This window comes from Vanacampus margaritifer, chromosome 7, assembly GCF_051991255.1.
Source record: "Vanacampus margaritifer isolate UIUO_Vmar chromosome 7, RoL_Vmar_1.0, whole genome shotgun sequence".
Classification (NCBI taxonomy): domain Eukaryota; kingdom Metazoa; phylum Chordata; class Actinopteri; order Syngnathiformes; family Syngnathidae; genus Vanacampus; species Vanacampus margaritifer.
Window position 1 is genome coordinate 5,498,076 of NC_135438.1, and position 20,917 is coordinate 5,518,992.

General features: G+C 39.8%; 2 protein-coding genes across 4 annotated transcripts; both read left to right on the forward strand.

Moving 5' to 3' along the window:
• The first annotated feature begins 650 nt into the window (after window positions 1-650).
• On the forward strand, window positions 651-4,589 carry trmo (tRNA methyltransferase O). The gene is made up of 6 exons (XM_077571031.1): window positions 651-884; window positions 1,091-1,233; window positions 1,311-1,485; window positions 1,817-1,974; window positions 2,442-2,915; window positions 4,183-4,589. Exons 1-6 carry the CDS (start codon window positions 796-798, stop codon window positions 4,416-4,418), a joined length of 1,275 nt encoding a protein of 424 aa, XP_077427157.1. The 5' UTR covers window positions 651-795; the 3' UTR covers window positions 4,419-4,589.
• Window positions 4,590-5,049: 460 nt separating this feature from the next.
• spag5 (sperm associated antigen 5) lies at window positions 5,050-20,363 on the forward strand. Of its 3 annotated transcripts, XM_077571599.1 has the most exons (25): window positions 5,050-5,137; window positions 5,442-5,489; window positions 5,574-5,675; window positions 6,261-8,638; window positions 9,598-9,796; window positions 9,876-9,992; window positions 10,286-10,378; window positions 11,221-11,355; window positions 11,425-11,544; window positions 11,636-11,728; window positions 12,384-12,518; window positions 12,908-13,001; window positions 13,094-13,241; window positions 14,175-14,225; window positions 14,320-14,494; window positions 14,794-14,915; window positions 15,764-15,932; window positions 16,007-16,142; window positions 17,115-17,352; window positions 17,630-17,762; window positions 18,592-18,672; window positions 18,743-18,892; window positions 19,675-19,749; window positions 19,896-19,976; window positions 20,090-20,363. In XM_077571599.1, exons 2-25 carry the CDS (start codon window positions 5,463-5,465, stop codon window positions 20,159-20,161), a joined length of 5,124 nt encoding a protein of 1,707 aa, XP_077427725.1. In that variant the 5' UTR covers window positions 5,050-5,137; window positions 5,442-5,462; the 3' UTR covers window positions 20,162-20,363. The 3 variants fall into 3 exon arrangements, with proteins under 3 accessions (XP_077427725.1, XP_077427723.1, XP_077427726.1); XM_077571597.1 differs by having other exon boundaries at window positions 5,106-5,489; window positions 20,090-20,362; XM_077571600.1 differs by lacking the exons at window positions 18,743-18,892; window positions 19,675-19,749; window positions 19,896-19,976; window positions 20,090-20,363 and having other exon boundaries at window positions 5,106-5,489; window positions 18,503-18,618.
• Window positions 20,364-20,917: the final 554 nt, after the last annotated feature.

A 20,917-nucleotide genomic window follows, 5' to 3' on the forward strand; every position in this document is an offset into this window, starting at 1 on the left:
TTATCATCATGAATAGGCAAATTTTAACAGATTAGATCGTAATTTCTATGACAAAGCAAAAATTAAATAGCAAATGATGGGGTAGTGTATTACTGCGTTTTTCTTATTTTCTTATCAATGTTGCTTTTGCTATATTGGGCTGGCCCTGTACAGAGGTGATTGCTGTAGCGTGACAAAACGTTTTTCCCTCAACTTTTTTTTTTTAATACCGATTTTTTTAAACTATTGGCTGTAATGAGCAATTTGTGGTTAGTTTAAAAAAAAGATATATATTTCCTTGCATCCACATCTGAATATATCCTGATGACTATATGATCTTAAAATTACAGTTCATCTTGCACAAGATTACTGAGCGTTTTTTGCCCTGAAATAAAAGATTAGGGAGTGGAACAAAAAGCGCAAGGCTGCCATTTGTCGGTTAAAATATGCCATTACTGTGCATGACATGTCCGTTTGATATTTTGTTTCATTGCAAAAATACATTTAAGGAATGGCATAAGGGTCATTATTAAGTTGTAAAAACTGCGAAAGAAGTCAAAAAGATCACATAACATGTATACATACAGTAGTTGCATGTTTTGTGAATAATCTTATACAGTCACAGCACTTAAAGCAGACACACCCTTGAATTGCAGTTCCGATATGGTCGATGGGTGGCAGCAGCGTTCCATGATCCATTTTTCTTGCCATTGTAAACTCAAGAGCAAGTGACATGTGTTTACAGTGCATGCTAGCAATTAGCCACGGAACCAATCCAGCAAAATTTGTGTGCATTTTATATATATATTTTTAAAAATGGTTCCTCTCTGTAACTGTTGCGGCGAACACGTTAATAAATTGAAACAGCAGGTGTCTGTGATGCGAAAAGAAATCAAGAATCTTCGGTAGGTTGCTTTGAAACGTTATTAGAAGTCGTAAAAAGCATTTTACTACTCTTTCAAATAGGTCACTTGTCAGCAATGCATAATTCTTCATGTTCTTTAGCGCAAGTCGTGTAAACATTCAATTCTGTGGTTAACATAACATACTTAACAGAACGGAATATAAAACCCAGGAAACCCCGTTCTCATAATTTGCCTTTCACCAACAGGCAGATGTTGGAAACTGCAACCAGAGCTCATCGCAAACATATGCTTTCTATCGAGTCTGCTGTGTCCAAGGTTGGTGTTTGGGAGCCTAAAAAAAGCCAGCCTCCTCCTCCACCTATTTCACCCCAGACAGCTTTAGAGCATGGTAATGCTAGACACTTATTTCACTGTTGCTGTGTTTTTTTTTTTAGTACAAATATACAATTTTCTGTACCGTTGCAGGAAAAATCCAAACGTCACCAATTGGTTACATCCATTCCTGTTTTTCCGAGAAGAACGGGACGCCCAGGCAGCCCACCGTCTGCGGATCCTCTAGGGCGGAACTGCGACTGCAGCACAGTGTCTTCAATAACCCCGAGCATGCCCTGGTAGGGCTTGAGCAGTTTTCTCATATCTGGTAGGTCACACGGGTTGGTATATTTTTTACAAGCTCCAATTTTGTTTGCTCAGACTCATACTTAAGTTCCATGAATCTTTTAGTTTCTGGAACATCGGGTGGAAATGTGGCTACAGGCACAATGGGTATTTTCAGGTGAACCCAGAATTTAGGTGAAATTTTGGTTACAGACACTTTTAGTGGGAACCGTTTAGTCACCAAAACTCAAAGAACCCAGAACCAAACAATTTCACCATAAACTACTGATCTGTCAGGACAGAGATGCTGCATCTTCCTCTTCTTTTGTCACCTAAAGCTAAAGTCTCATGAGATTTTCTTCTTTCCACTCCAGGGTTATCTTTCTCTTCCACAAAAATGGCCACATGAGTCACAAAGCCAAAGTGAAGCCCCCGAGGCTGAATGGAGAGAGGGTCGGCCTGTACTCGACTCGCAGTCCCCACCGACCCAACGCTTTGGGCCTGACTCTCACAAAGCTGGACAAAATTGTAGGTGCGTATTAACCTTTAAGGAGAAATCTTTTTTTTTTTTTTTCCGTAGTAGTATTTTGCTCAAATTGGCCCACTAAAATTTGGAATGGTTCTCTCACAAACAGATTTCCAGTAATACAAATCACTAAAGATTTACTTGCTTGTTCATTTCAGGCACCCAAAAGATCCAACTTTTTGCATACAAGCAGTTAAAAAGCACATTTTCCTTAACTCATTCACCGCCATTGACGGCTAAATTAAAATTTTTAATTGTAATTAATCGCATGACTTCACTAGTTAACTCACGATTAATCACAAATTTTATATCTGTTCTAAATAAATCAAAAAAAAAAGAAGGTTAAACTAATAGAAATAGTTCAAATGAATTTTTGACTTCTATAGCCGTCAATGGCAGTGAATGAGTTAAGTCCCTTTTAAAAGTGGACAAATGCAGATTTGCGCATTGATTACTCTGTGCTTTATTTCTAGGTGATACAATACATCTGTCAGACATCGACATGATTGCAGGAACCCCTGTGCTGGATATCAAACCCTACATCCCTGACTATGACTCCCCCTGCAGTAGGAAGACCATAGACTTGGAGTCTTGTCAGTCAAACACAGATCCCGCCCCTTTGTCACCGATACAAGCGCAGTTGAATGAAGAAGGAGAATGTCAATTTGATGATAGTCCAACTCCAAACCTTGTGGACCCTCTCACCATGCTGGAGGAAGCGAAGGCCTACCTGAGCAAACGTGACCCCGGTCAGCTAAGTTTTGACTGCAAGCGCAGTTCCGTAGGCCTTCAGGAGCCTGAGCAGGACCGGCGGCCGTGTTTCACAGAGGAGGCCTACAGCACCATCGCTGGCTGGATCAGAGAGCCGCCTGTCGGCAGCCTGGATGTGCGCTTCACGCCACACGCTCAGAGGGAGTTGGCAGAATTTCTTCCTACCAGCAGTTCAGGTAATCCTTTATGAGTGCCGTTCACCAGATCAGCCACATTGGACCAAGGGGGTGGTTGGTGTTATTTTTTTTTGGGGGGGGGAAGGTTCACAGTCCTGCTACTTGCGTCTCCTCTAACCTAACTAATGTTACATGCGGTATACATGCGACACGTTTTTTTTTTAAAATATATATATTTTTATAAAATTTTCTTGAAATATACTTTGTTTGTGGCCAGTTTACTTAGGCGGCCCGCCCAAGTATTAACATGGTGTGGGAAACACTGCATACTAAAAAAGAAAGCGCACACACAATATTGTGCTTTTGTGTATTACAGCAATGAAAAACATTATATATATATATATATATATATATATATATATATATATATATATATATGTATATATATATATAGGTAATGCAAGCACACATTGAGTTCCTACACATATTGACATACTGCACATTACGTTCCCCTTCATCTGACCATTAGTATGGATTTTAAACATAGAAGGGCCAAAACATGCCTTGTGAAAATTAAACTGCACAAAAAAACTGGCCACCAGAGGGTGCTAGAACTGCACAAATGGAAATCAACCCGACTTTTCTAACAGATGTGCTGCTTTTAATATCGTGAAATGACGACGATATATTGTGGCAATTTGAATATCACAATATATTGCCGTTATCGTTTCATCCCTATTGCTTGATTGGTTTGTCTTTGGTTAGTTGGTTAGTCGGTCTGTCACTTTGTTAGGTTGTATGTCAATTAGTTAGTAAGCTATTCGATTGTTTGTTATTGTGGTGATTGGTTGTTGGGTCATCCGATAAGTTGGTATTTAGATGTTGATCAGTTAGTTCATTAGTTTGTTGGTTAGCAAACTTAGCACGTTAGTTATTCTCTTGGTCAATTAGTCCAGTAGCTCCTTGGGTGGCCAGTTATCTAGTTACTCAGTCTGTCAGGTAGTTAGTTCATAATGTGCTTGTATGTGAATTAGTCAGTTTGTAAATTCTTTACTTATATCATTGTTCGGTCGATCATTTGGTTAGTTGGTTTGTTGGCTGGCAGCTTAGTAAATGAGTTATTCAGTTGGTCTGAGAATTAATAGGTTGGTCAATCAGTTAGTAAGTAGATTATTTAGATTTTTAAATATTGGTTGGTCTGTTGATAGGCAATAATTCAGAAGTATAGACAACTAAGCCAAACTGTACCACTCGATGGAAACTGGTTTTAAAATATTTTTCAGTCTAAATAAGAAGGGTTCTAATACAAACTTTTTGTGCCCTCCAGGTCCCTCTGATAGCAATCGTCCAAGGTTCAGGTTTCTGCGCAGCTCAGACGAGGCCGCCGCCGCCATCCGAGGGGTGCTGGCTGCAGACCCGAGGTCCGTCTACAGGAGAACTCGATGCAAAGACAAGCTTTTCTTCTTCACCATGGACACTGCTGACATAACCTGCTGGTTTGGACCAGGCTTCGCCGAAGTGCTCCGGGTTCAACCTGTTCAGTGCCCCGTTGGCTCCATTTAGAATAATCTCTTTATGGCTGCCATTTTGTTTTTGTATTCTACATATGACTTTTCTGCAATTGTATATGCAATTGTTTCAACTTTTTAACTTATTATACTGCATATCTCATTCTGCGGTATAAATACTAGTCCTTGCTCTGTTGATTAAAAAAAAAACAAAGACATTCTATGACTATTGCTTGTGTGTTTGTCCCAATCCTTTGGCAAATGACATAGTGCTGTTCAAAACATATATTAAGAAGCTTCTATTCATCTTCTGTCCTGCTTATCCACCTGAGGGTCACAGGTGTGCTGGAGCCTATCTCAAATGGAATAGGGCATACACTCCACTTGTCGCCTGCCGAATGCAGTTGAATAAGGTAAGCAGGGCTATAATGATAATAAAAAATGTTATGTAATAGTAGTCTATTATAAGAGTAATAAAATAACCATGCCTTGCTTATTGATGATTTTTATGCTTAAATTAATTAAAAACAAAACAGTGAAATAACTTAAAATTTCAACTAATGTAATTATTTAAAACATTAACTAACTTATTTTATTGCCTACGTAGCTGTAAATTTAAATAAAACCAATATTTTATTGTGTCCAGTGGGTGGCAGCAGTGCACAGTTTGAGTTCAAACACTTGATGTAAGATGACGAAGAAGAAGAAATTGACCAATAGCAACGCGGGTATGTCTGTTTGAATGAAACGCGGCTGTTGACAATTTGAACGAAGGTTTGACCATTTTTTCGATTGATATTTTAATTTATGCCGTGAGACATTTGTAAAGTACTATTTAAGTTGTGATATTTTCTAGACTTGATAACAAACTAGGAAAGTATGTCCAGCGCTTTAAACAACTTTAGACATACGGCAGGAACAACTTGCTGAATTTGCTAGCAAGCATATGAGACCTCCGTCGCCGTTAAATAATGTCACATTTCATGTTGGGCATTGTGATAGACATTCTTTAACTACGATTCAGGTATATATTTTTCATTTCATTAAAAGAAACATTGTTCCTACTCTCTGATACCAGCCGTTTTACAACACTCTAGTTATGTCAAGTCAAAGTTTGGAAGGCTCGGTAAGTAAGCGTTGTTTTGGTATCGTCGAGCTTGCCAGCACATTCATAACAACAATTCATATTTTAATTTGGATGTTTATTTAGCCTTCCAGAAGATGTGGGCAGCGCCCTCCCTTGAGAAGTGTGGAGAATGAAAAGCAATCACCACTGAGACCTAAGTCCAAATCAATTTGGAGCACAGAAAAGGTACAATGTTTCTATGTCGAAAATACTCCCCCCCCCCTTTTTTTTTAAACTGAAAAATACCTAATATGTGCATACAATTTTTTTTTGATAGTTCATATGAAAATACAGCGCTTCCTATTTAGAGAGTAACAATCTTTATTTTTACTATACCAAAAGAAAATTAAAAAAATTATTGGCTATAAAATAATATATTAGTACAGTCAAATGAAAAAAAAATCGAGACGAATGGTGGTTTTTTTTGCACCTAAAAATAACAATGTACTGTATTATATTTGGAATTTATTTAGTATTGCTGTACAACTGAATAAAAAAAAACGGAAATGTATATTATTTTTTTTTTGAAAATCGATTCATAAAAAAATATATACTTATATTACTTGTATGTAGTAGATTTTAATGTAGTGCAAATAATGAAAAAAATAAACACTGAAAACAGACAACTGTTTGAAAAATCTTATTGTAGAACAGCTAAACATGTTTGGTTTTTTTTACTGGTAGAATATAAATTTTGTGCTTAAAAACATATTTTAAAAAATCCAATTGTGTGTGTTTCTGCTACTCTAACGCAGTCATTATAACCAACAGGAGGATGTTTGTCTTGCCCCGTGCTCTCCTCCACCAACTAATGTGAAACAAACACAAACCATTGAAATAATGGATGCTCTTGGACTCCCTGATGTCACGTTTAAATCCTTCATCTGCTCTAGTGGCGAAGTTGTGATTTCAGAACAGCCTTCACTGTGCCCAGAAGACCACATTAATTTGCCACAGGACCAAACTCTTGATGACACTTGTGGCACAAGTGACACCTGCAACCTCCACATGGAACATCCTTACTGCCAACCTGAGGGAATTGATGCTGCTTTTGTTGATGCTGCTCCAGCCAACACTGGCGCGACGGATGTCACTCTGAATTTTTTTGCCCGTGACAGCAATGAGGTGGAAATTTTGGATGCCGCCAGGCGTCTGGGTGAAACCATTCCTCTTGTAATGGATGGCGAACGTACGGATCATCCCAATTACTTTCAATGTGAAGGCATTCCTGGTGCTAACAGTGACGTGACATCCGAGTCATTCACCTGCACTGGGGGAGAGGTGGAAATTCTCGTCGCAAAAAAGATAGATGAGACAGTTCCTCTTTCGGCAGAGCAGATGGCAACCAGTCTTCCAGAGCTGAGCTTTTTGTCTGCTGATGTGCAGCTCTGCAGTGATCACTTTGACCATCCATACAGCCAGTTTGAGACCAATGGGGGCACCTTTGAACAAGAAGGTGCCTTGTCGAGTGCTTTTGTCGCTTTTCCGCAGGAACAAGCTGAAAGCTGCCAGTTCCTTCATAAGAACAAATCTCACACACTGGATCCCATTCAAAAGAGTCAAAATGATGACGTCGCGGTTACTCTCACACCAGCATCAGAACAGACTTGGACTCACGATTCGGTTTCTTTAAAAGTCCAGGATGAATTTGATGATGAAAAAATTCCTGTGGTTACTAAAATGTTAAACGAGACATTTCCTTTTCCAGCAGAGCTAAATGTAAACAATCATTTAGATCCAGAAATTTTCCCTGCTGATGTACAGCACTCTGGTGATCATTTAGAGAAGAATCCTCTCACTGAGACAAAAATGGACAATTGTGGACAGGTTGCGGATATTCCAGAGCAACTAACTGGGCACTCGGATTTCCTGACCAAGAACCAAACTCTCACAATGGATCCCATTCACCAGAGCCAGACTATTGACATCGTAGGTACTCTCTCGCCAGCACTGGACCACACTGTGACTCACGATTCAGTTCATTTGGAAGCCCGAGAGTCACTGGATGATGAAATTCCCGTTGTCCCAAAAATGCCAGATGAGGCCATTCCTCTTTCAGTTGACCAATCTCTCACACTGGATTGGACTTTGACTCAAGCTCCAGAGAATGGCGTCGTCTCTAAAATGGCTGACAAGATCGTGACTCTTCCAATTGAACGAATCACGATCACAAGTGATTCATTTTGTCATACAGAGCCAATCGTTGGACCCGCTGATCTACAGCACCGCGGTGATCATTTGGACCCGTGTCCTGATAGTAACGCACCTGCTTCATGCCGCATGGATCCTCTTATTGCGCCCAATATGGACACGTGCAGACAAGTTGTCAGTATTGCAGAAGAAGAAGCTGCAAATATTCAGTTCACGACCAACAACGAAGTTCTCAAAATGGATCCCGTTCAAAAGAAGCAAAATGTTGCTTTCAATGTTATACGGACACCAGAGAGGCACGATGATCACAATACACTCCCTGAGGTGCAGCCGCGTCTGGAACTCATTCAGTCCAACGAGGCGATGGACAGCGCACTTGGCTCGTCTGATAACGCAGCAGATACGTCATCACCTGTGGACAAACCCCACGAAACCATGCCCAATGTTTTAAAAGTGCTGTCGGGCTGCCCTTCTGTAGCATCGGCTCTCCGAAGGGCGTCTCTCTCCATCATGCGGGCTCGCAGGGATCCAGCGGACGACTGCCAGAAGAACATATTTTCACCAGACAGCACAGAGCTGGCCGCTTTGTGCGCGGACCACTTGGAGAGCCCTATGCCTCGTCCCCTCTTCAACTCCACCATTCTGTGCAACAAGCAATGGTCAGAGGGTCCGCGCTCAGAGGATTTGAGTAAGAAGACTCAGGGGTCAGAGGGCGCCGATGGACCCTTCATTCCAGACGGTCCGCTCCAGCAGCAACTGCGACAGATGGCGGAGTTTCTCATCCTGGCGTCAGGCAAGATGGATTTTGCTGCACCTCTTCCTCCTCCTCTCGCTGCTGCTCCTCCTCCTCCCGTAAAGTCTTGCAACGTCTGCGTGGGCGTCACCCCCGTGAAAAGGATCGATCGAAGCCTCAATACATCGGGAGAGTTTGAGAGAAAGGGGGATTTCTCCAAAGCGGACGCATGTACGCTTACTGATCCTCTTCATCTCCTGTGGAAGTAAGTGCTGGAAATTCTTGATAAATGTTTGAATTTTTTTTTTGGGGGTGGGGTTCTTGTCTTGAACGTATTCAACGGAAAAAAAACCCATCACCTATCATTGATAGTGACCGGACAGTTCTCGTTTCCTCATTATAGGACGAATATTGGGAGAATAAACTGTTATGGGTTTTTTCCCAAGATTTTTATGGGGTCAGGGATAAAATTTGTTGTAAATTGTTACATAGGGCTGCACAATTATGTCCAAAATGACAACTATGATTATTTTATTATTATTATTGTAATTGTGACTGTTCACCACAAATATTTATCATGTTAGTGAAAAAAAATCGTATTTTTTACTGCACTACTTTTCAACAAACATCGGAGCAGTTTTCAGTGTAAAATTAACCTTAAAGATGAGTGTATTACATTTTGGAGTTAGTAATAATAATAACTTAAAAAACACCTTAGGGCTAACTGAATTAATATGCTATTATCTTGTTTAACGCCACTTGAAACAAGTCCAGACAAAGGTTGCTCATCTCTTTCAGTGCACAAGCTCATCATCTTCAAAAAAAAAAAAAAAGTACTTTTTTCTCTCGCCATTATTTAGCAGGGTGTGGTTGGTCACTTGTTCTTAGGCAGATTAATGAAGGAAGCCTCAGCCATGTGTTCACCTCCTGGTGATTGGCTGACTACTGCTTGATGAAGTTGCTTGATTAGCTATGTTGTTTAAAAAAAAAAGGGGGGGGGGATGATTAATTTAGTCGTTGCAGGCAAAATCGATTTTTTTCAAGAAAAAGTGTTATAATCTAAGAATATTGTACTTTTATTGTATTTTTTGGGAGGATGAAGTAATTATTATTATTTTTTTTAAATATGTTTGAATATTTCAAATATAAAATGGTGACTCCTGTAGAAAACTGAACTTGATCACCCAGCTCTAACTGGTCTTCCCTGTCGGTGTCCATGCGCAGTTGTCCCCCAGACAGCCTGGATTGCGTGCCCAGAGAGGAGCTGGAGAAAAGGTTGATGTCAAGCATGATCATGGTCGAGGCCTTGGTCCAGCAGCTGGCTGTGGCCCAAGCGACAGTGTGCGTCGGCCCTTCTGCGGGCCCCCCGCCCTCCGAGCGACGGAACAAGCTGGTGCAGACGGACCACACTGAGCTCAGCCAGGTGAATGACTTTATGTGGAAATATAGAAAAGTCAAATCATTGTCTCATGTTTTTCTCTCTTTGTCTATTTTTCACCCAGACCACAATGTACAGGGACTTGTATCTGGAGGCTTTGAACAGGATTGGCGACTTGGAGCAAGATGGAAGGTCTCTGCAGGAACTCGTCCAGTCTATGCAGGGAATGCGTGTCACCATGGTGAGACTCGAGCTTCTTGTTTTTTATGGAAGTTATTTCCCCAAACAAAACAAATATTTAAATTGTTTGCTCAGATAAAGAAATCTGTGCCTGTAACTGGTCCTGTCATGTTTTTTCTTCTTGCAACCAACTTGATATACAAATGGTGCCTACAGAGGCAATGAATCTCTTGTTTTTACTCTTGTGTAATATCCTGAACTAAAAAGACCAACTTTTGGTGTTCCTTATCATTAATTACAGTAATATAGGAAGTCTAATGTGGCTAAAAACAAATCTAAATCTTAACCCAACAGACATTTCTGACCAGCGACACCGTGGCAGCGCTCTCCGACATGAAGCAAATGGAGGTGCTTGTTAGAGAAGATCATCAAAATCTCGCTTCTCATGTAAGCCTTATCCTAAATACTGTATCACATTTGTTTATTTTTGTTTTCAAATGTCGTATTTTGCTTTTTGGGTGAAAACTTGTAATATTTTTTAAAGTAAAGTGGCTGGTTTCAAGAAAAAGTTATACTCTCTGGATGTTTTTGAGAAAAAAAGTATTTATTGAGCAAAAAAGCTTGAAAAAAGCTTTTTTTCCCCTTTTTTTACTAATGAAGTGGTACCTTTTTTTAAAGAAAAAAGTCATTTTGCAACAAGAGAGTTGTATGCTTAATAGAAAAAGTTGGAATATTTCATAAAGTGTTTTTTTTCAAGAAATAAGGGTGTGGTGTGGAAGTGCAACAAAGTTGTTTTTTATTTTAAAATATTTGTATTATTTTTTTTTGTTGAAAATTTTGGACTATCTTGAGAAAAAAAAAATTCAAGCTGCAATCCTATTACTTGAAAAAAAAAATCACAATTTTTTTCAAGATATTAAAAAAAAATTTGTTAGACTTGATGAAATACCTCAAATGAAATTATATTTTTTCCAACTAATGCAACACTCTCTATTGCTTAAAAAATCTCCACTGCTAAAAAATAAAGAAAAATGGGGAAAAAAAATCTTAATAAAATATACAGAAATTGTATTATTATTATTTTATTTATTTTTTTACAAGGCAATGTGTTTTTCCAAGAAATATATTTTGTTTGATAAATCTGAACATGAAATCAAAAAAAGTTTTGAATTTTTCGGGTTAGAGAAAAATAAATGTAATACATACTGATAAGTAAAATGAGCTGTGAAAAATCACAATGTGTAATATGTGTCTTGTCAAACTAAAATGAATGTATATTCTCCTTTTAGTACGCTGAGATGACGTCGTCGCATACTAAGTTCAAGGAAATGCTAATGCAAATGATTCAGAAAGTCGAAGAAGCTTTCCGGCAAAGAGACGAGGTGAAGTCTCAGATGGAAGACGCCCAGACATCCAAGGAAGCTGTAAGCCTCAGAAATATTCATGCTGGCTTGTGAAAGAGGCTGCCTTTCTACTTGTTTATGTGTGATCAGGCCTTCAACACCATGGAGCAGCTGAGGACTCGCTGCGCCGGCGAAATTGCGGAGCTGCAGAGGAGCATCGGCTCTCAGCAGGAACTACTGACTGCCCTCAATGTTACCTTCCCAGAGCAGGTGAAAGGAACACAAATCAAATACTGTATATTTATCTGCATCCTCTCTGAAGATGTCCCTTTACATCCTGTGTATCATCTACACCACACAGGTTGCACTAAACAAGACCAACCACGAAACCCTGAATTCTGCTTCGGATCTTCTGTGTCAAACCATGGAGGATCAGTCCAAGATGACTCAAGAAGTGGGTTGCATATATTTGAGCACATTTGTCCTTATTTCTCTTTATTGATGAATCCACCCCACAGTACTTTAATGCTTGACATTTTGAATGGACACCTGTAAAATACAGTAGTGGGTCATGGACAGCTTCTAAAACATAAGCATTTAATCAGCATTTTTCCAAATTTGCGCTCAGTGCGTACTCTGTAATTGGCAAATTTAAACGAAACTTTGTTTCCTAAAAAACAATGACAACCTAAAAGAGGATTTTATTCTTGTAGTAGTGTACTGTACTGTATATTTGATGATTTTCAGTTTGCCCTTAATATTTTTTAAATAAAAATGAGATAAGTATTTGAAAAAGAAAGTAATATATCCTGTTCGGATTTGAATAAAGAAAAAAAAAACTTCAAAACAATGCCTTTTTTTTTTTTAAGTTTAAAACTAATGCACCCCCCCCCCCTCTTAGATTCTATTAAATGGTATTTTGATGCATTCCTCATTTAGATACAGCAAAGTGGTTTGGGTATGTGTGACTTTGGTTGTTCCAATATTTTAAAGGATCTTGGAATCTGCCACTTATCTCTCAACCTCTTAAGTCGGCTGTGGCATTCATTGGTGGTCTGCCTGGCAAGTTCCCCATCCCTAGTTGATTGTTGTTGTTGTTGTTGCTGCAGTTGTCCGTGGTCCGGAGCCTCTTGCATAGGACCGCTCCACTGCTGGTGGAGCTGAACGAGAAGGCGGCGGCCGCCCTGAGGGAAAGAGACGAGCACATGTCCGTGCGAGAACGAGCTCAGGAGGAGAGAGAGCAGGTCAGCCTCTGGCAGTGGAGCCTTCAAAGAAAATATTTTTCTTTTTTCACAAATATATGATTTTATTTTATTTATTTATTTTATTTTTATTTTTTTCTATTTTTTTCAATTTTTTTTCCAAATATCTGATTTTAATTAAATGTTGTTTTCCTCGCCTTATAACACAATTTTCTTTTTTTCTCGCGATATCAAAAAAGCTACGCATCTGTTTTTTTTTCCCTTGCAAGTGTATGTCCATATAATTTATTTGAATCAACAGAATAGAAATAAGTATTTTTTTCTCAAGTAATGTGAAAGGATTTATATATTATTAGTATTTTTTAAATCGTCTTGCAAAAGTTTGAATAGTAATCACCTGATGGAGTGCTTTCTGATTTTCTTACATACAGCTGGAAGAAGAGCTGAGGCGTGCTAGATTAAGTTTCCAAACTGCGGAAGAGCAGATTGGTGATTTTAGTCTGCAGGTGACAATTCTAACCTCAGGTAAAACACACAACAGAAGCTGCAGTGTATTGGGTAGAGCTGCCGAGTAAAACTTTTTAAAAACATTTTATTTACCTCTACCTTCCTCTCAGAGTTGGGCGTGCTGCGTCACAAGCTGAAGGAGCGCGAGGAGGAGAGAGCCCAGCTGGAAAGGACCATCACTGAAATGTCGGCCACCGTGTCCTCGACGACAGCAGCCCACACCTTCCTGGAGCACACACTGGCTGAGGAGATGTCCAAGTACGCTCTACGATGATTTGTCAATGATTTAGAGAATCATGATCCTGATTAAATCCTTGGCTTGCGATGGTACCGATATACGTTACAATAGTTGCACAATTAACTACTGTAGTTTGTGCTGTTAATATGCGGCATAAGATGGCACGCTCGGTTTTCACTGTACTTGCCGTTTTTTTTTTTATGATTATGTTTACTGTTTTTCAGGGAAATATTTACTGTTAATATGATTAGAACCGCATTAGCATAGGGATAAGTACAAATTTGGGTTACATCTGTGCCGTAGGAAAAGGAACAGGTGAACTGAGGAACCAATGTGGCTTATAGTTCTTAGTCTACTACAGTACAGTGGAACCTCTGTTTTTGTATGCCCAAGTTTTCGTATGATTAGGTTTTCAATGATAAAAAAAAAGTATGTTTGTTAATATTATTGGATGTCTGGAGTTGACTTGAATTATTTGATATGGGAAATATCGCTTCAGTTTTCATACAAATTAGTTTTAGTCAGGGTTCCATGGTACAAGCAAAAAAAAAAAAGCTGTATTGTTGGCCGATGTGCATCAACTGACTGGGACAAGATTGAGCCTCTTTTTTTCCCATAATTGGAAAATGATCTTGCAACTGCTTAAGGTTTTTTTTTACATTACTGTAGATGCTAATGTGACTGTTTTTCATTCCAGTGTTTTATATTTAAGGCCCAGAATTAAAAACCAAAAACAAATGTTTACTGTAATAATGGCTTTTTAGTGCTTTGGTGTGGTTTAGTATAGAGCTTTGCACAGATATTGCCGTCATAAGTAAGGAACTCTGTTGTAAACTGAGGACTACTTGTACAGTGGAAATTACAAACTTGATGGCTCACATCATGCTGAAGTGCACTTCTGATTGATTTCCAAAAGTAAACGAGCACGAGAGTCCTGACAAATGTCGTTTCAGGTTGCAGCAGGCACAGAGAGACGCAATTGAGGCCAAGGAAACAGCTGAGCAGTAAGTTCTGTCTCTAAACGTATTTACAAGCAAATGGTGAAATTCAGACAGAGTTGAGCGTTCTCTCTCACTGCCTGCAATTTGTTGTGCTCAGGTTGGCGTCGTCGCTGCGCCAGTCGGAGGAGCGGGCCGCCGATCTGGTTTGTCAACTGGCGGAGAGAGACGAAGATTTAGGCCGACTGCAGGCTCTCTCGCAGTCGCAGCATTCACAGATCCAGCAACTGAGGGACGTCGACGCGCAGCTCCGCAGTGCAACGGAGATGAACGAGGTGGGCTTGAGTCACCGTCCACGCAACTCCAAAGCCATCACTTTGAAGGAAACTTAACACTTAAGTGTTTTGTAAAAGTAGCACACACACAACATATGGACTAATAGTATAGATTTGTGAGAAAATTAAATGAGAAAATGGCAGGAATCTTGATAACGTGCAGTGGGCCGGATTTAAAAAAAAAAAAACGGAACAAGCTGTATAAGGCTCGCTAATACTTTGCCCACCTCTGGCCTACGTAATGTGTGTGAAGTGGATATTATTATTATAAGTCAGTTGTGCTTCGTTTGGGTTTACAGTTCCTTCAGGCGGAGAACGAAGTGGCCCGGGAGCAGCTTGTTGAAGACGATGGCATACTCAGGGCTCTCCACGAGAGGAACATCCAGTGTGAAGACCTGAAAACGGAACTCTGCCAACTGCAGTGAGTTTTCTTTTTGTACCACGGTTTCAACGGTGTGTATTAATCGCAAAGCAAAATAACTCAAAAAGTCTCTGGGTTAGGACCCTCATGAATAGATTGAATTGAATTTAAATCGCAATGCAGTAAAATGCAATTTTCAAAAAACTCGGCTTGATTTCGATGTGTTGGTAGGCTTGAACTTTTTTTTTCCTATAAACAGCGTCCTCCAAAATTATTGGCACTCCTGGTTAAGATGTTTGCTAGAGCCTCTAATATATTTTTTCTAAATATAAGACCCAAATAAAAAAAATAAAGTGTGGAACTGTGGAAGGTAAGCGACCGTCGACCCTCTCGCTCCGACACGAGCTGCAAGCACCACCAGAGCTACGTTCGTAAAGTTACTTCACTTTAGGTAGCCGTAGCAGAAAGATGTCGGCAAAACATGTCAGCCTCCTGTAAGGCGCGGCGCGACATATGTAATATATAATAAGCGATTACTTGACCCTACGATTATATAAAAAACAAGTACATTGATGAGAACTTCTTTTTTTTGTGCATATTATTGAAATTAATAGTGGGTTTTTAAAATGAGTGAATGATTAGTTCACCACTAGATGGCACTGTCCCTTTAAAATACTTCAAGTCAGTGTTTAGTATGACCAAAACATTTATGTGTCATAAATCTGATATTGTTTATTATAATACACATGAACTTGTTGCTTGTCTTTGGTCAAAAATACATAAAAATAATTTCATATTAAATTCCAATCGCAATATTGACACGGGAGGGGGGGATTGCCCCCACTCATAAGTCAAGTTAAACATGGTATGACATTTGTTTTGCGTGCCTACAACTTGATGATGTGCAGGCGAGAGAGGCGGAGCGTGCAGGAGGAGCTGGAGGCCACACAAGCGAAAGCCGGCACAGCCCAGCTGAAGCAGGCCGAGGAGCTCGCTCAGGCCGTCACGGAAATCACCTTGCTGCACCACACACTGCGAGGGGTGACCAACGAGCTGCACGACGTGCTCGGCGGCGAGGTAAAGGGAGATTATTTGAGCTAAACCGCGTCCTTGCATCGTGACTGAAACCATTCGTGTGCGTTGTTTTTCAGAGGCCAGAACCAACGAACTCGCAACCAGCTCTCAAAGTGCAGTATCGGAACCCGTCCAGCTCTTTTGTAGACTCTGTCATGGTTGCATTAACTGCTGAGAAGAATGAGGAGGAGGAGGAAGAAACCAACACACCAGGTGGTAACTATAAGTCAAGGGTGCAAAACTTATTTTTATCGTGGGCCACATCTAGGATAACATTCAATGGGAAATTACGATGTGGAATTTTGGGAAAGATACTTTATTTAAGCATAATTACATTTTATTAAGTTGTAAGCAGACATCCATGCAAAACAACACAATTAAGAAGCCCGACATTTCAACAAATTTATTTCTAGGCGGAACTTTTAAATGTTTTATTGTACCATCGATTCTTTCATAGAAGAAAAAAAAGCTTGAGTTGAACTGATTTAAATGTTACCCATCTCCCTCACCCAACCCATTCAAAACTTCTTCTTTTTTTTTACACAAAAAAAAAACATAAAAACAAATAAAAAAACTAACATATTATAAAGAAATCAGTGCTGTCAAAGTTAAAGCATTAACTCATTGATTAATCACAAATGTTTTTTTGCATTAATCATGTATTAACGCAGATGAATCACACTGTTCATTTTGACCGCAGATGACAGCGGATGGTTACGTTAAAGGTAGCAGAGGTTGTGTTTTAGCAATAAACATAACTGCATACATTAAAGTAAAGCATTTAATAAAGGAGGATGAGAGTGTGCAGTGGATCAAAAAAATAAATGTTGAAGACGTCCTCATAACATTAAATGTCACACACATTACAGGTGCTCTTCAAATTTGGCGGGAAAAAAATGTTGATTAAAAAGCCATTTTAATTGTATGATTAATCAAAATTCTTAGGTGATTAATTCGATTTAAAAAAAATAAAAAATTAATAGTTTGACAGCTCTAAAAAATAAAAATAATATTTTATTTTATTTTTATTTTTATTTTTTTTTTACTCAAACCAAGCCAATCCATGAAATCAATTAATGAAAATCTAATGTCTCTAAGACATAAGGTCGGAAAAATGCAAAATCGGGACAAAAACAGCCTGATTGTCGTATGTACCCGACTAAAGTTGACGTTTTGTCTCTTAAGTGTCCATGGACATGCCAAGAGACAGCATATTCAGCAAGCACAGTGCCTTCACACGCCTGCCGGTCAACCCGAAAAAGGACCTGGTGGCGCAGGAGATTGACGATGGGGAAGAGGAGGAGGTGAGCAACTTGCTGGAGGTGCTGGCCCACCTGACCAACATGGCCACCGAGCTCGTCTGCACCATCAAGTCGGTGCAGCGACACAAAGATGCTCAGGCGGAGGAACTACAACACACTGTGTAAGTAGACGTAGACAAACCATTGCGCTTTGTGAAATATTTTTATTTGGATGTGCCAGTATGTGTGTTTATTTGTCAGTGTTAATAGTTTCCATCATTTTTATTCCACAAGTAATGATAAGACATTGCAATTAATCAAATTGGGGTTTAAGGCATTTAATCATGGAAAGGTCTTCTTTTGTTCAAATTAGTTTTAATTGACAGTCATTTAGGCGCGCAACACTTTATACTTGTTGGTGAATGTCGCATTGTATTGAACTGCTACTTTTTCTTCTAGCTGTAGCCTGCAGATGGCGCTGCTGGACGCAAACAGCAAGCACGGGGCGGAAGCGTCTGACCTGAAGCGTCAGCTGAGCCGCATGCAGGACCAGGCAGAGCGCTACCGTCAAGCACAGCAGCAGCAAACTCAGGTTGGGAGTGCGGCTTCTCCCCCCAGTTTATTTTTTATTTTATTTTTTTTAACAGTGCACTCAGAAAGTATTCACAGTGCCTAGAAATTAGCAATTGACAGGCCCGTGGTACTACTACTGCTAGTTGGTTAGAACTCCCTTTAAAAAAGAGGTTTTTAATCTGAATCAAGCGATAATTCCTGGTTTAATAAAGGTTGAAAACAACTTGCTGCTAATACTACTACTATTACCAATGCTATTACATTAATAGTAATAACAATACATTGGTTTTATGTACAGTAGAGCAGGGGTCAACTACCTTTTTGAAACCGAGAGTTACTTCTTGGGTAATGAGTAATGCAAAGGGCTGCTTGTTTAACACATTTGCTTAAATTGTATTTACTAATGTTAATATCTTATGTTGTTAATTAATGATAGTCATTTATGTGAAGACGCTGATCAAGCTAATCATTTCTTACAATAACTCGGAAACATCATTATCAATATTCATCATTTTATTTTTTTATAATTCCCTGCCAATGTTTACATGTTCAAATAATCACTTCCTAGCAAATCACAATGTCCCAGTCCCACCATGTGAGCTATTTTTGAGCAGGGTAGCAGGGCTACTCGCGCGGTCCTTGGGTTGCTAACTGTTGGTGACCCGTGCTGTCGAGCTTTTCTAGCTTTGCAGAGACAAAATTAAACGGAATACCATATTAATGTTATTTGACAAAATATGCGCAAATTACTCATTACAGGGGCCAATCTTGCAGGATGATGAGGGGGAAAGCTGAGCATTGTGAAAACGCGGCAAAGAACGCCCAACTTGTTTGTTTCCTCATGACAGGATTCGATGACGATAACAAAGCTGATGAACGATGTCGCCGAGGCCCGGGAGCTGATGATGAAACACAAGATGGATTCTAACGTAAGAACCTTTCACTTCTAGAATAAGCTTTACATGCCTGACGTACTTTTCTTTCACTGCCCCCCGACAGGAGTTGCGTAAGGAGACGATGGAGCTGCATCGCTCTCTCCGACAGAGTAAAGCCGAAGTTCAAATCCTGCGCACCGAGCTGAGCAAAGCCGGCGGACAGACGGCCGGCGAGGCCGACGCCAAGGAAGAGAAGCTCCTGTTGTTAAAAGAGGTACGACCACGTTGGATTTCTTCGGAATCAGACAGTGATTCCATATCCGGTAGGTGTGGCACCTTAGTGTGCTGTTGGGATATCATCAGGGGTGACCTGGGAAATTCTTTCCACTAAATTATTATTATTAATTGCAAGTATGTCTTTGTTTATTTACATATTAGACATGAGCGAGTATCTGTATCCTCATTTTAAGGTATCACGTATCGTTGAGGCAGCCCTCAGTCGCCTTCTTTATCGGCGTAGCGGCAAAACGTACAAAATATCTCTTCAGCTTCGAAATCACTTGAATCTGATTCGGCGGTCGCCATCTTGACGAGTCATATGCACCAATCACAATTCGTGTGCACTTCAGGGACAGTCGGAAAACGTAGATTCCTGAGACCGTTCCACCCAGTACGTAATGCATTACACTTCAGCCTCACATGAACGCGACTCAATAACTCCTCCACCATCTATGTACAGTAAGCATATTTATTTTGTTTTTATTGCATTGTACTGTGTTAAAATTGAATGTACTGTGAGTGGTTCGGATGATGTAATTTAATGTATGTATTTTAAAATTTTATTTACGTACTGTATATAAAGTATATATAAGGTATATAATTTAATGTGTTTAATTTTTCATTTTTTTAACATATTTTTATTTTATTAAAAAAATTTTAGGGATGAAATTTAATTTTGAAATAAAATGACAAATTTGTGATTCGACTTACAAACCTATTGTGTTCGTAAGTTGAGGATTACCTGCACTTCCCTTCACGCCTTCATATCTTATCCAGGTGGAGCGACTGAAGATTCGCCTTCAGGAGATGGAGGAAGCCAGAAGGAAATTGCTTGAACGGGGAAAGCGACACGTAAGTGGACAACGCACACGCACGCGTACACACACGTGCGCATACCCACACAAAATAGCGACACAAAATAGCGACACAGAATAGCGCCCGCCGTTCATCCGCCAAGAGGCGTCCGTGTTGACTGTGTGTCGTCGCCTTGGCTGCAGAACCACATCCAACAAATGAACCAGAAGAAGTGCGAGGAGGAGGTGCACATTTTGAACAACATGATCAGTAAAGTCCGCGAGGTACGTGCGTGCGTGCGTGTGACCTTTCCGCCATCCATCACCATCAGCGCTCTCATCGTTTGCCACAGATTTTTATTTGTTTGTTTATTTATTTGTGTCCTTTTTCCTCGTAGACGTTGCTGTCGATGCCCGAGGTGGTGAAGAAGTGCGAGCAGCTACAGCAGCTTTTGAAATATTTGGGCTGAAATGTTTTATTTATTATTTTCTATGCTCATGCATTATGTTTACATGTGCTGCCTCTTCTGTCTCCTACAATGTTTGTTTTAACCTCACTGTGTTTGTTCAGGCGCTTTTTGTGTTGTAATGTTTTAATAAAATTCCCGTTTCTAGAGAAAAAAAGTTGCAATCTTATGAGATTCAATTTGTATTTATTTCTTTATTTTAGGGGGGAAACTCTTTGTATCATGGCGATAAAATGTCGTTTTCAAACACATGGCGGTTTGTTTAACAAATAAATAAAACTACTTTATTCAAGGTGGGATGACAGATTTCTATGCTGACGTGTCACAATCATAGCTCAAAACTAAGTTAGGAATATTTTGTGTGTGCGTATTATTGGCACGCCCCATATGTAGGTTTGCACTTTTTACAAATAATATAAACTGCTAATTATTTTTGCGGGCCCCTGACACGATAGCTCATGGACCTCTGAGGGTCGGGGGGGCAGTTTGAGAACTACCAAAATACTGTACATATTCCCTAAATTCAGTGCTTTTGTCGGCCCCACAACATGTTTAAACTGTAAGATTCCATTGCACTCCACAGTTGAAAAATCCCAATTCAGCCCTGTCTGTCACTACGACTTCTTTCCTAGGCACGTAATCAAGTGCCTCACGCTAATGAAGTGCTGCCTTTCAGGTCTCATCTTGTCGGGGTTGAGACGGGAGACAGCTGCTACTGCCACTGTTGCCGCTCAACTCTTTTCCTTGGCTGAATTATCG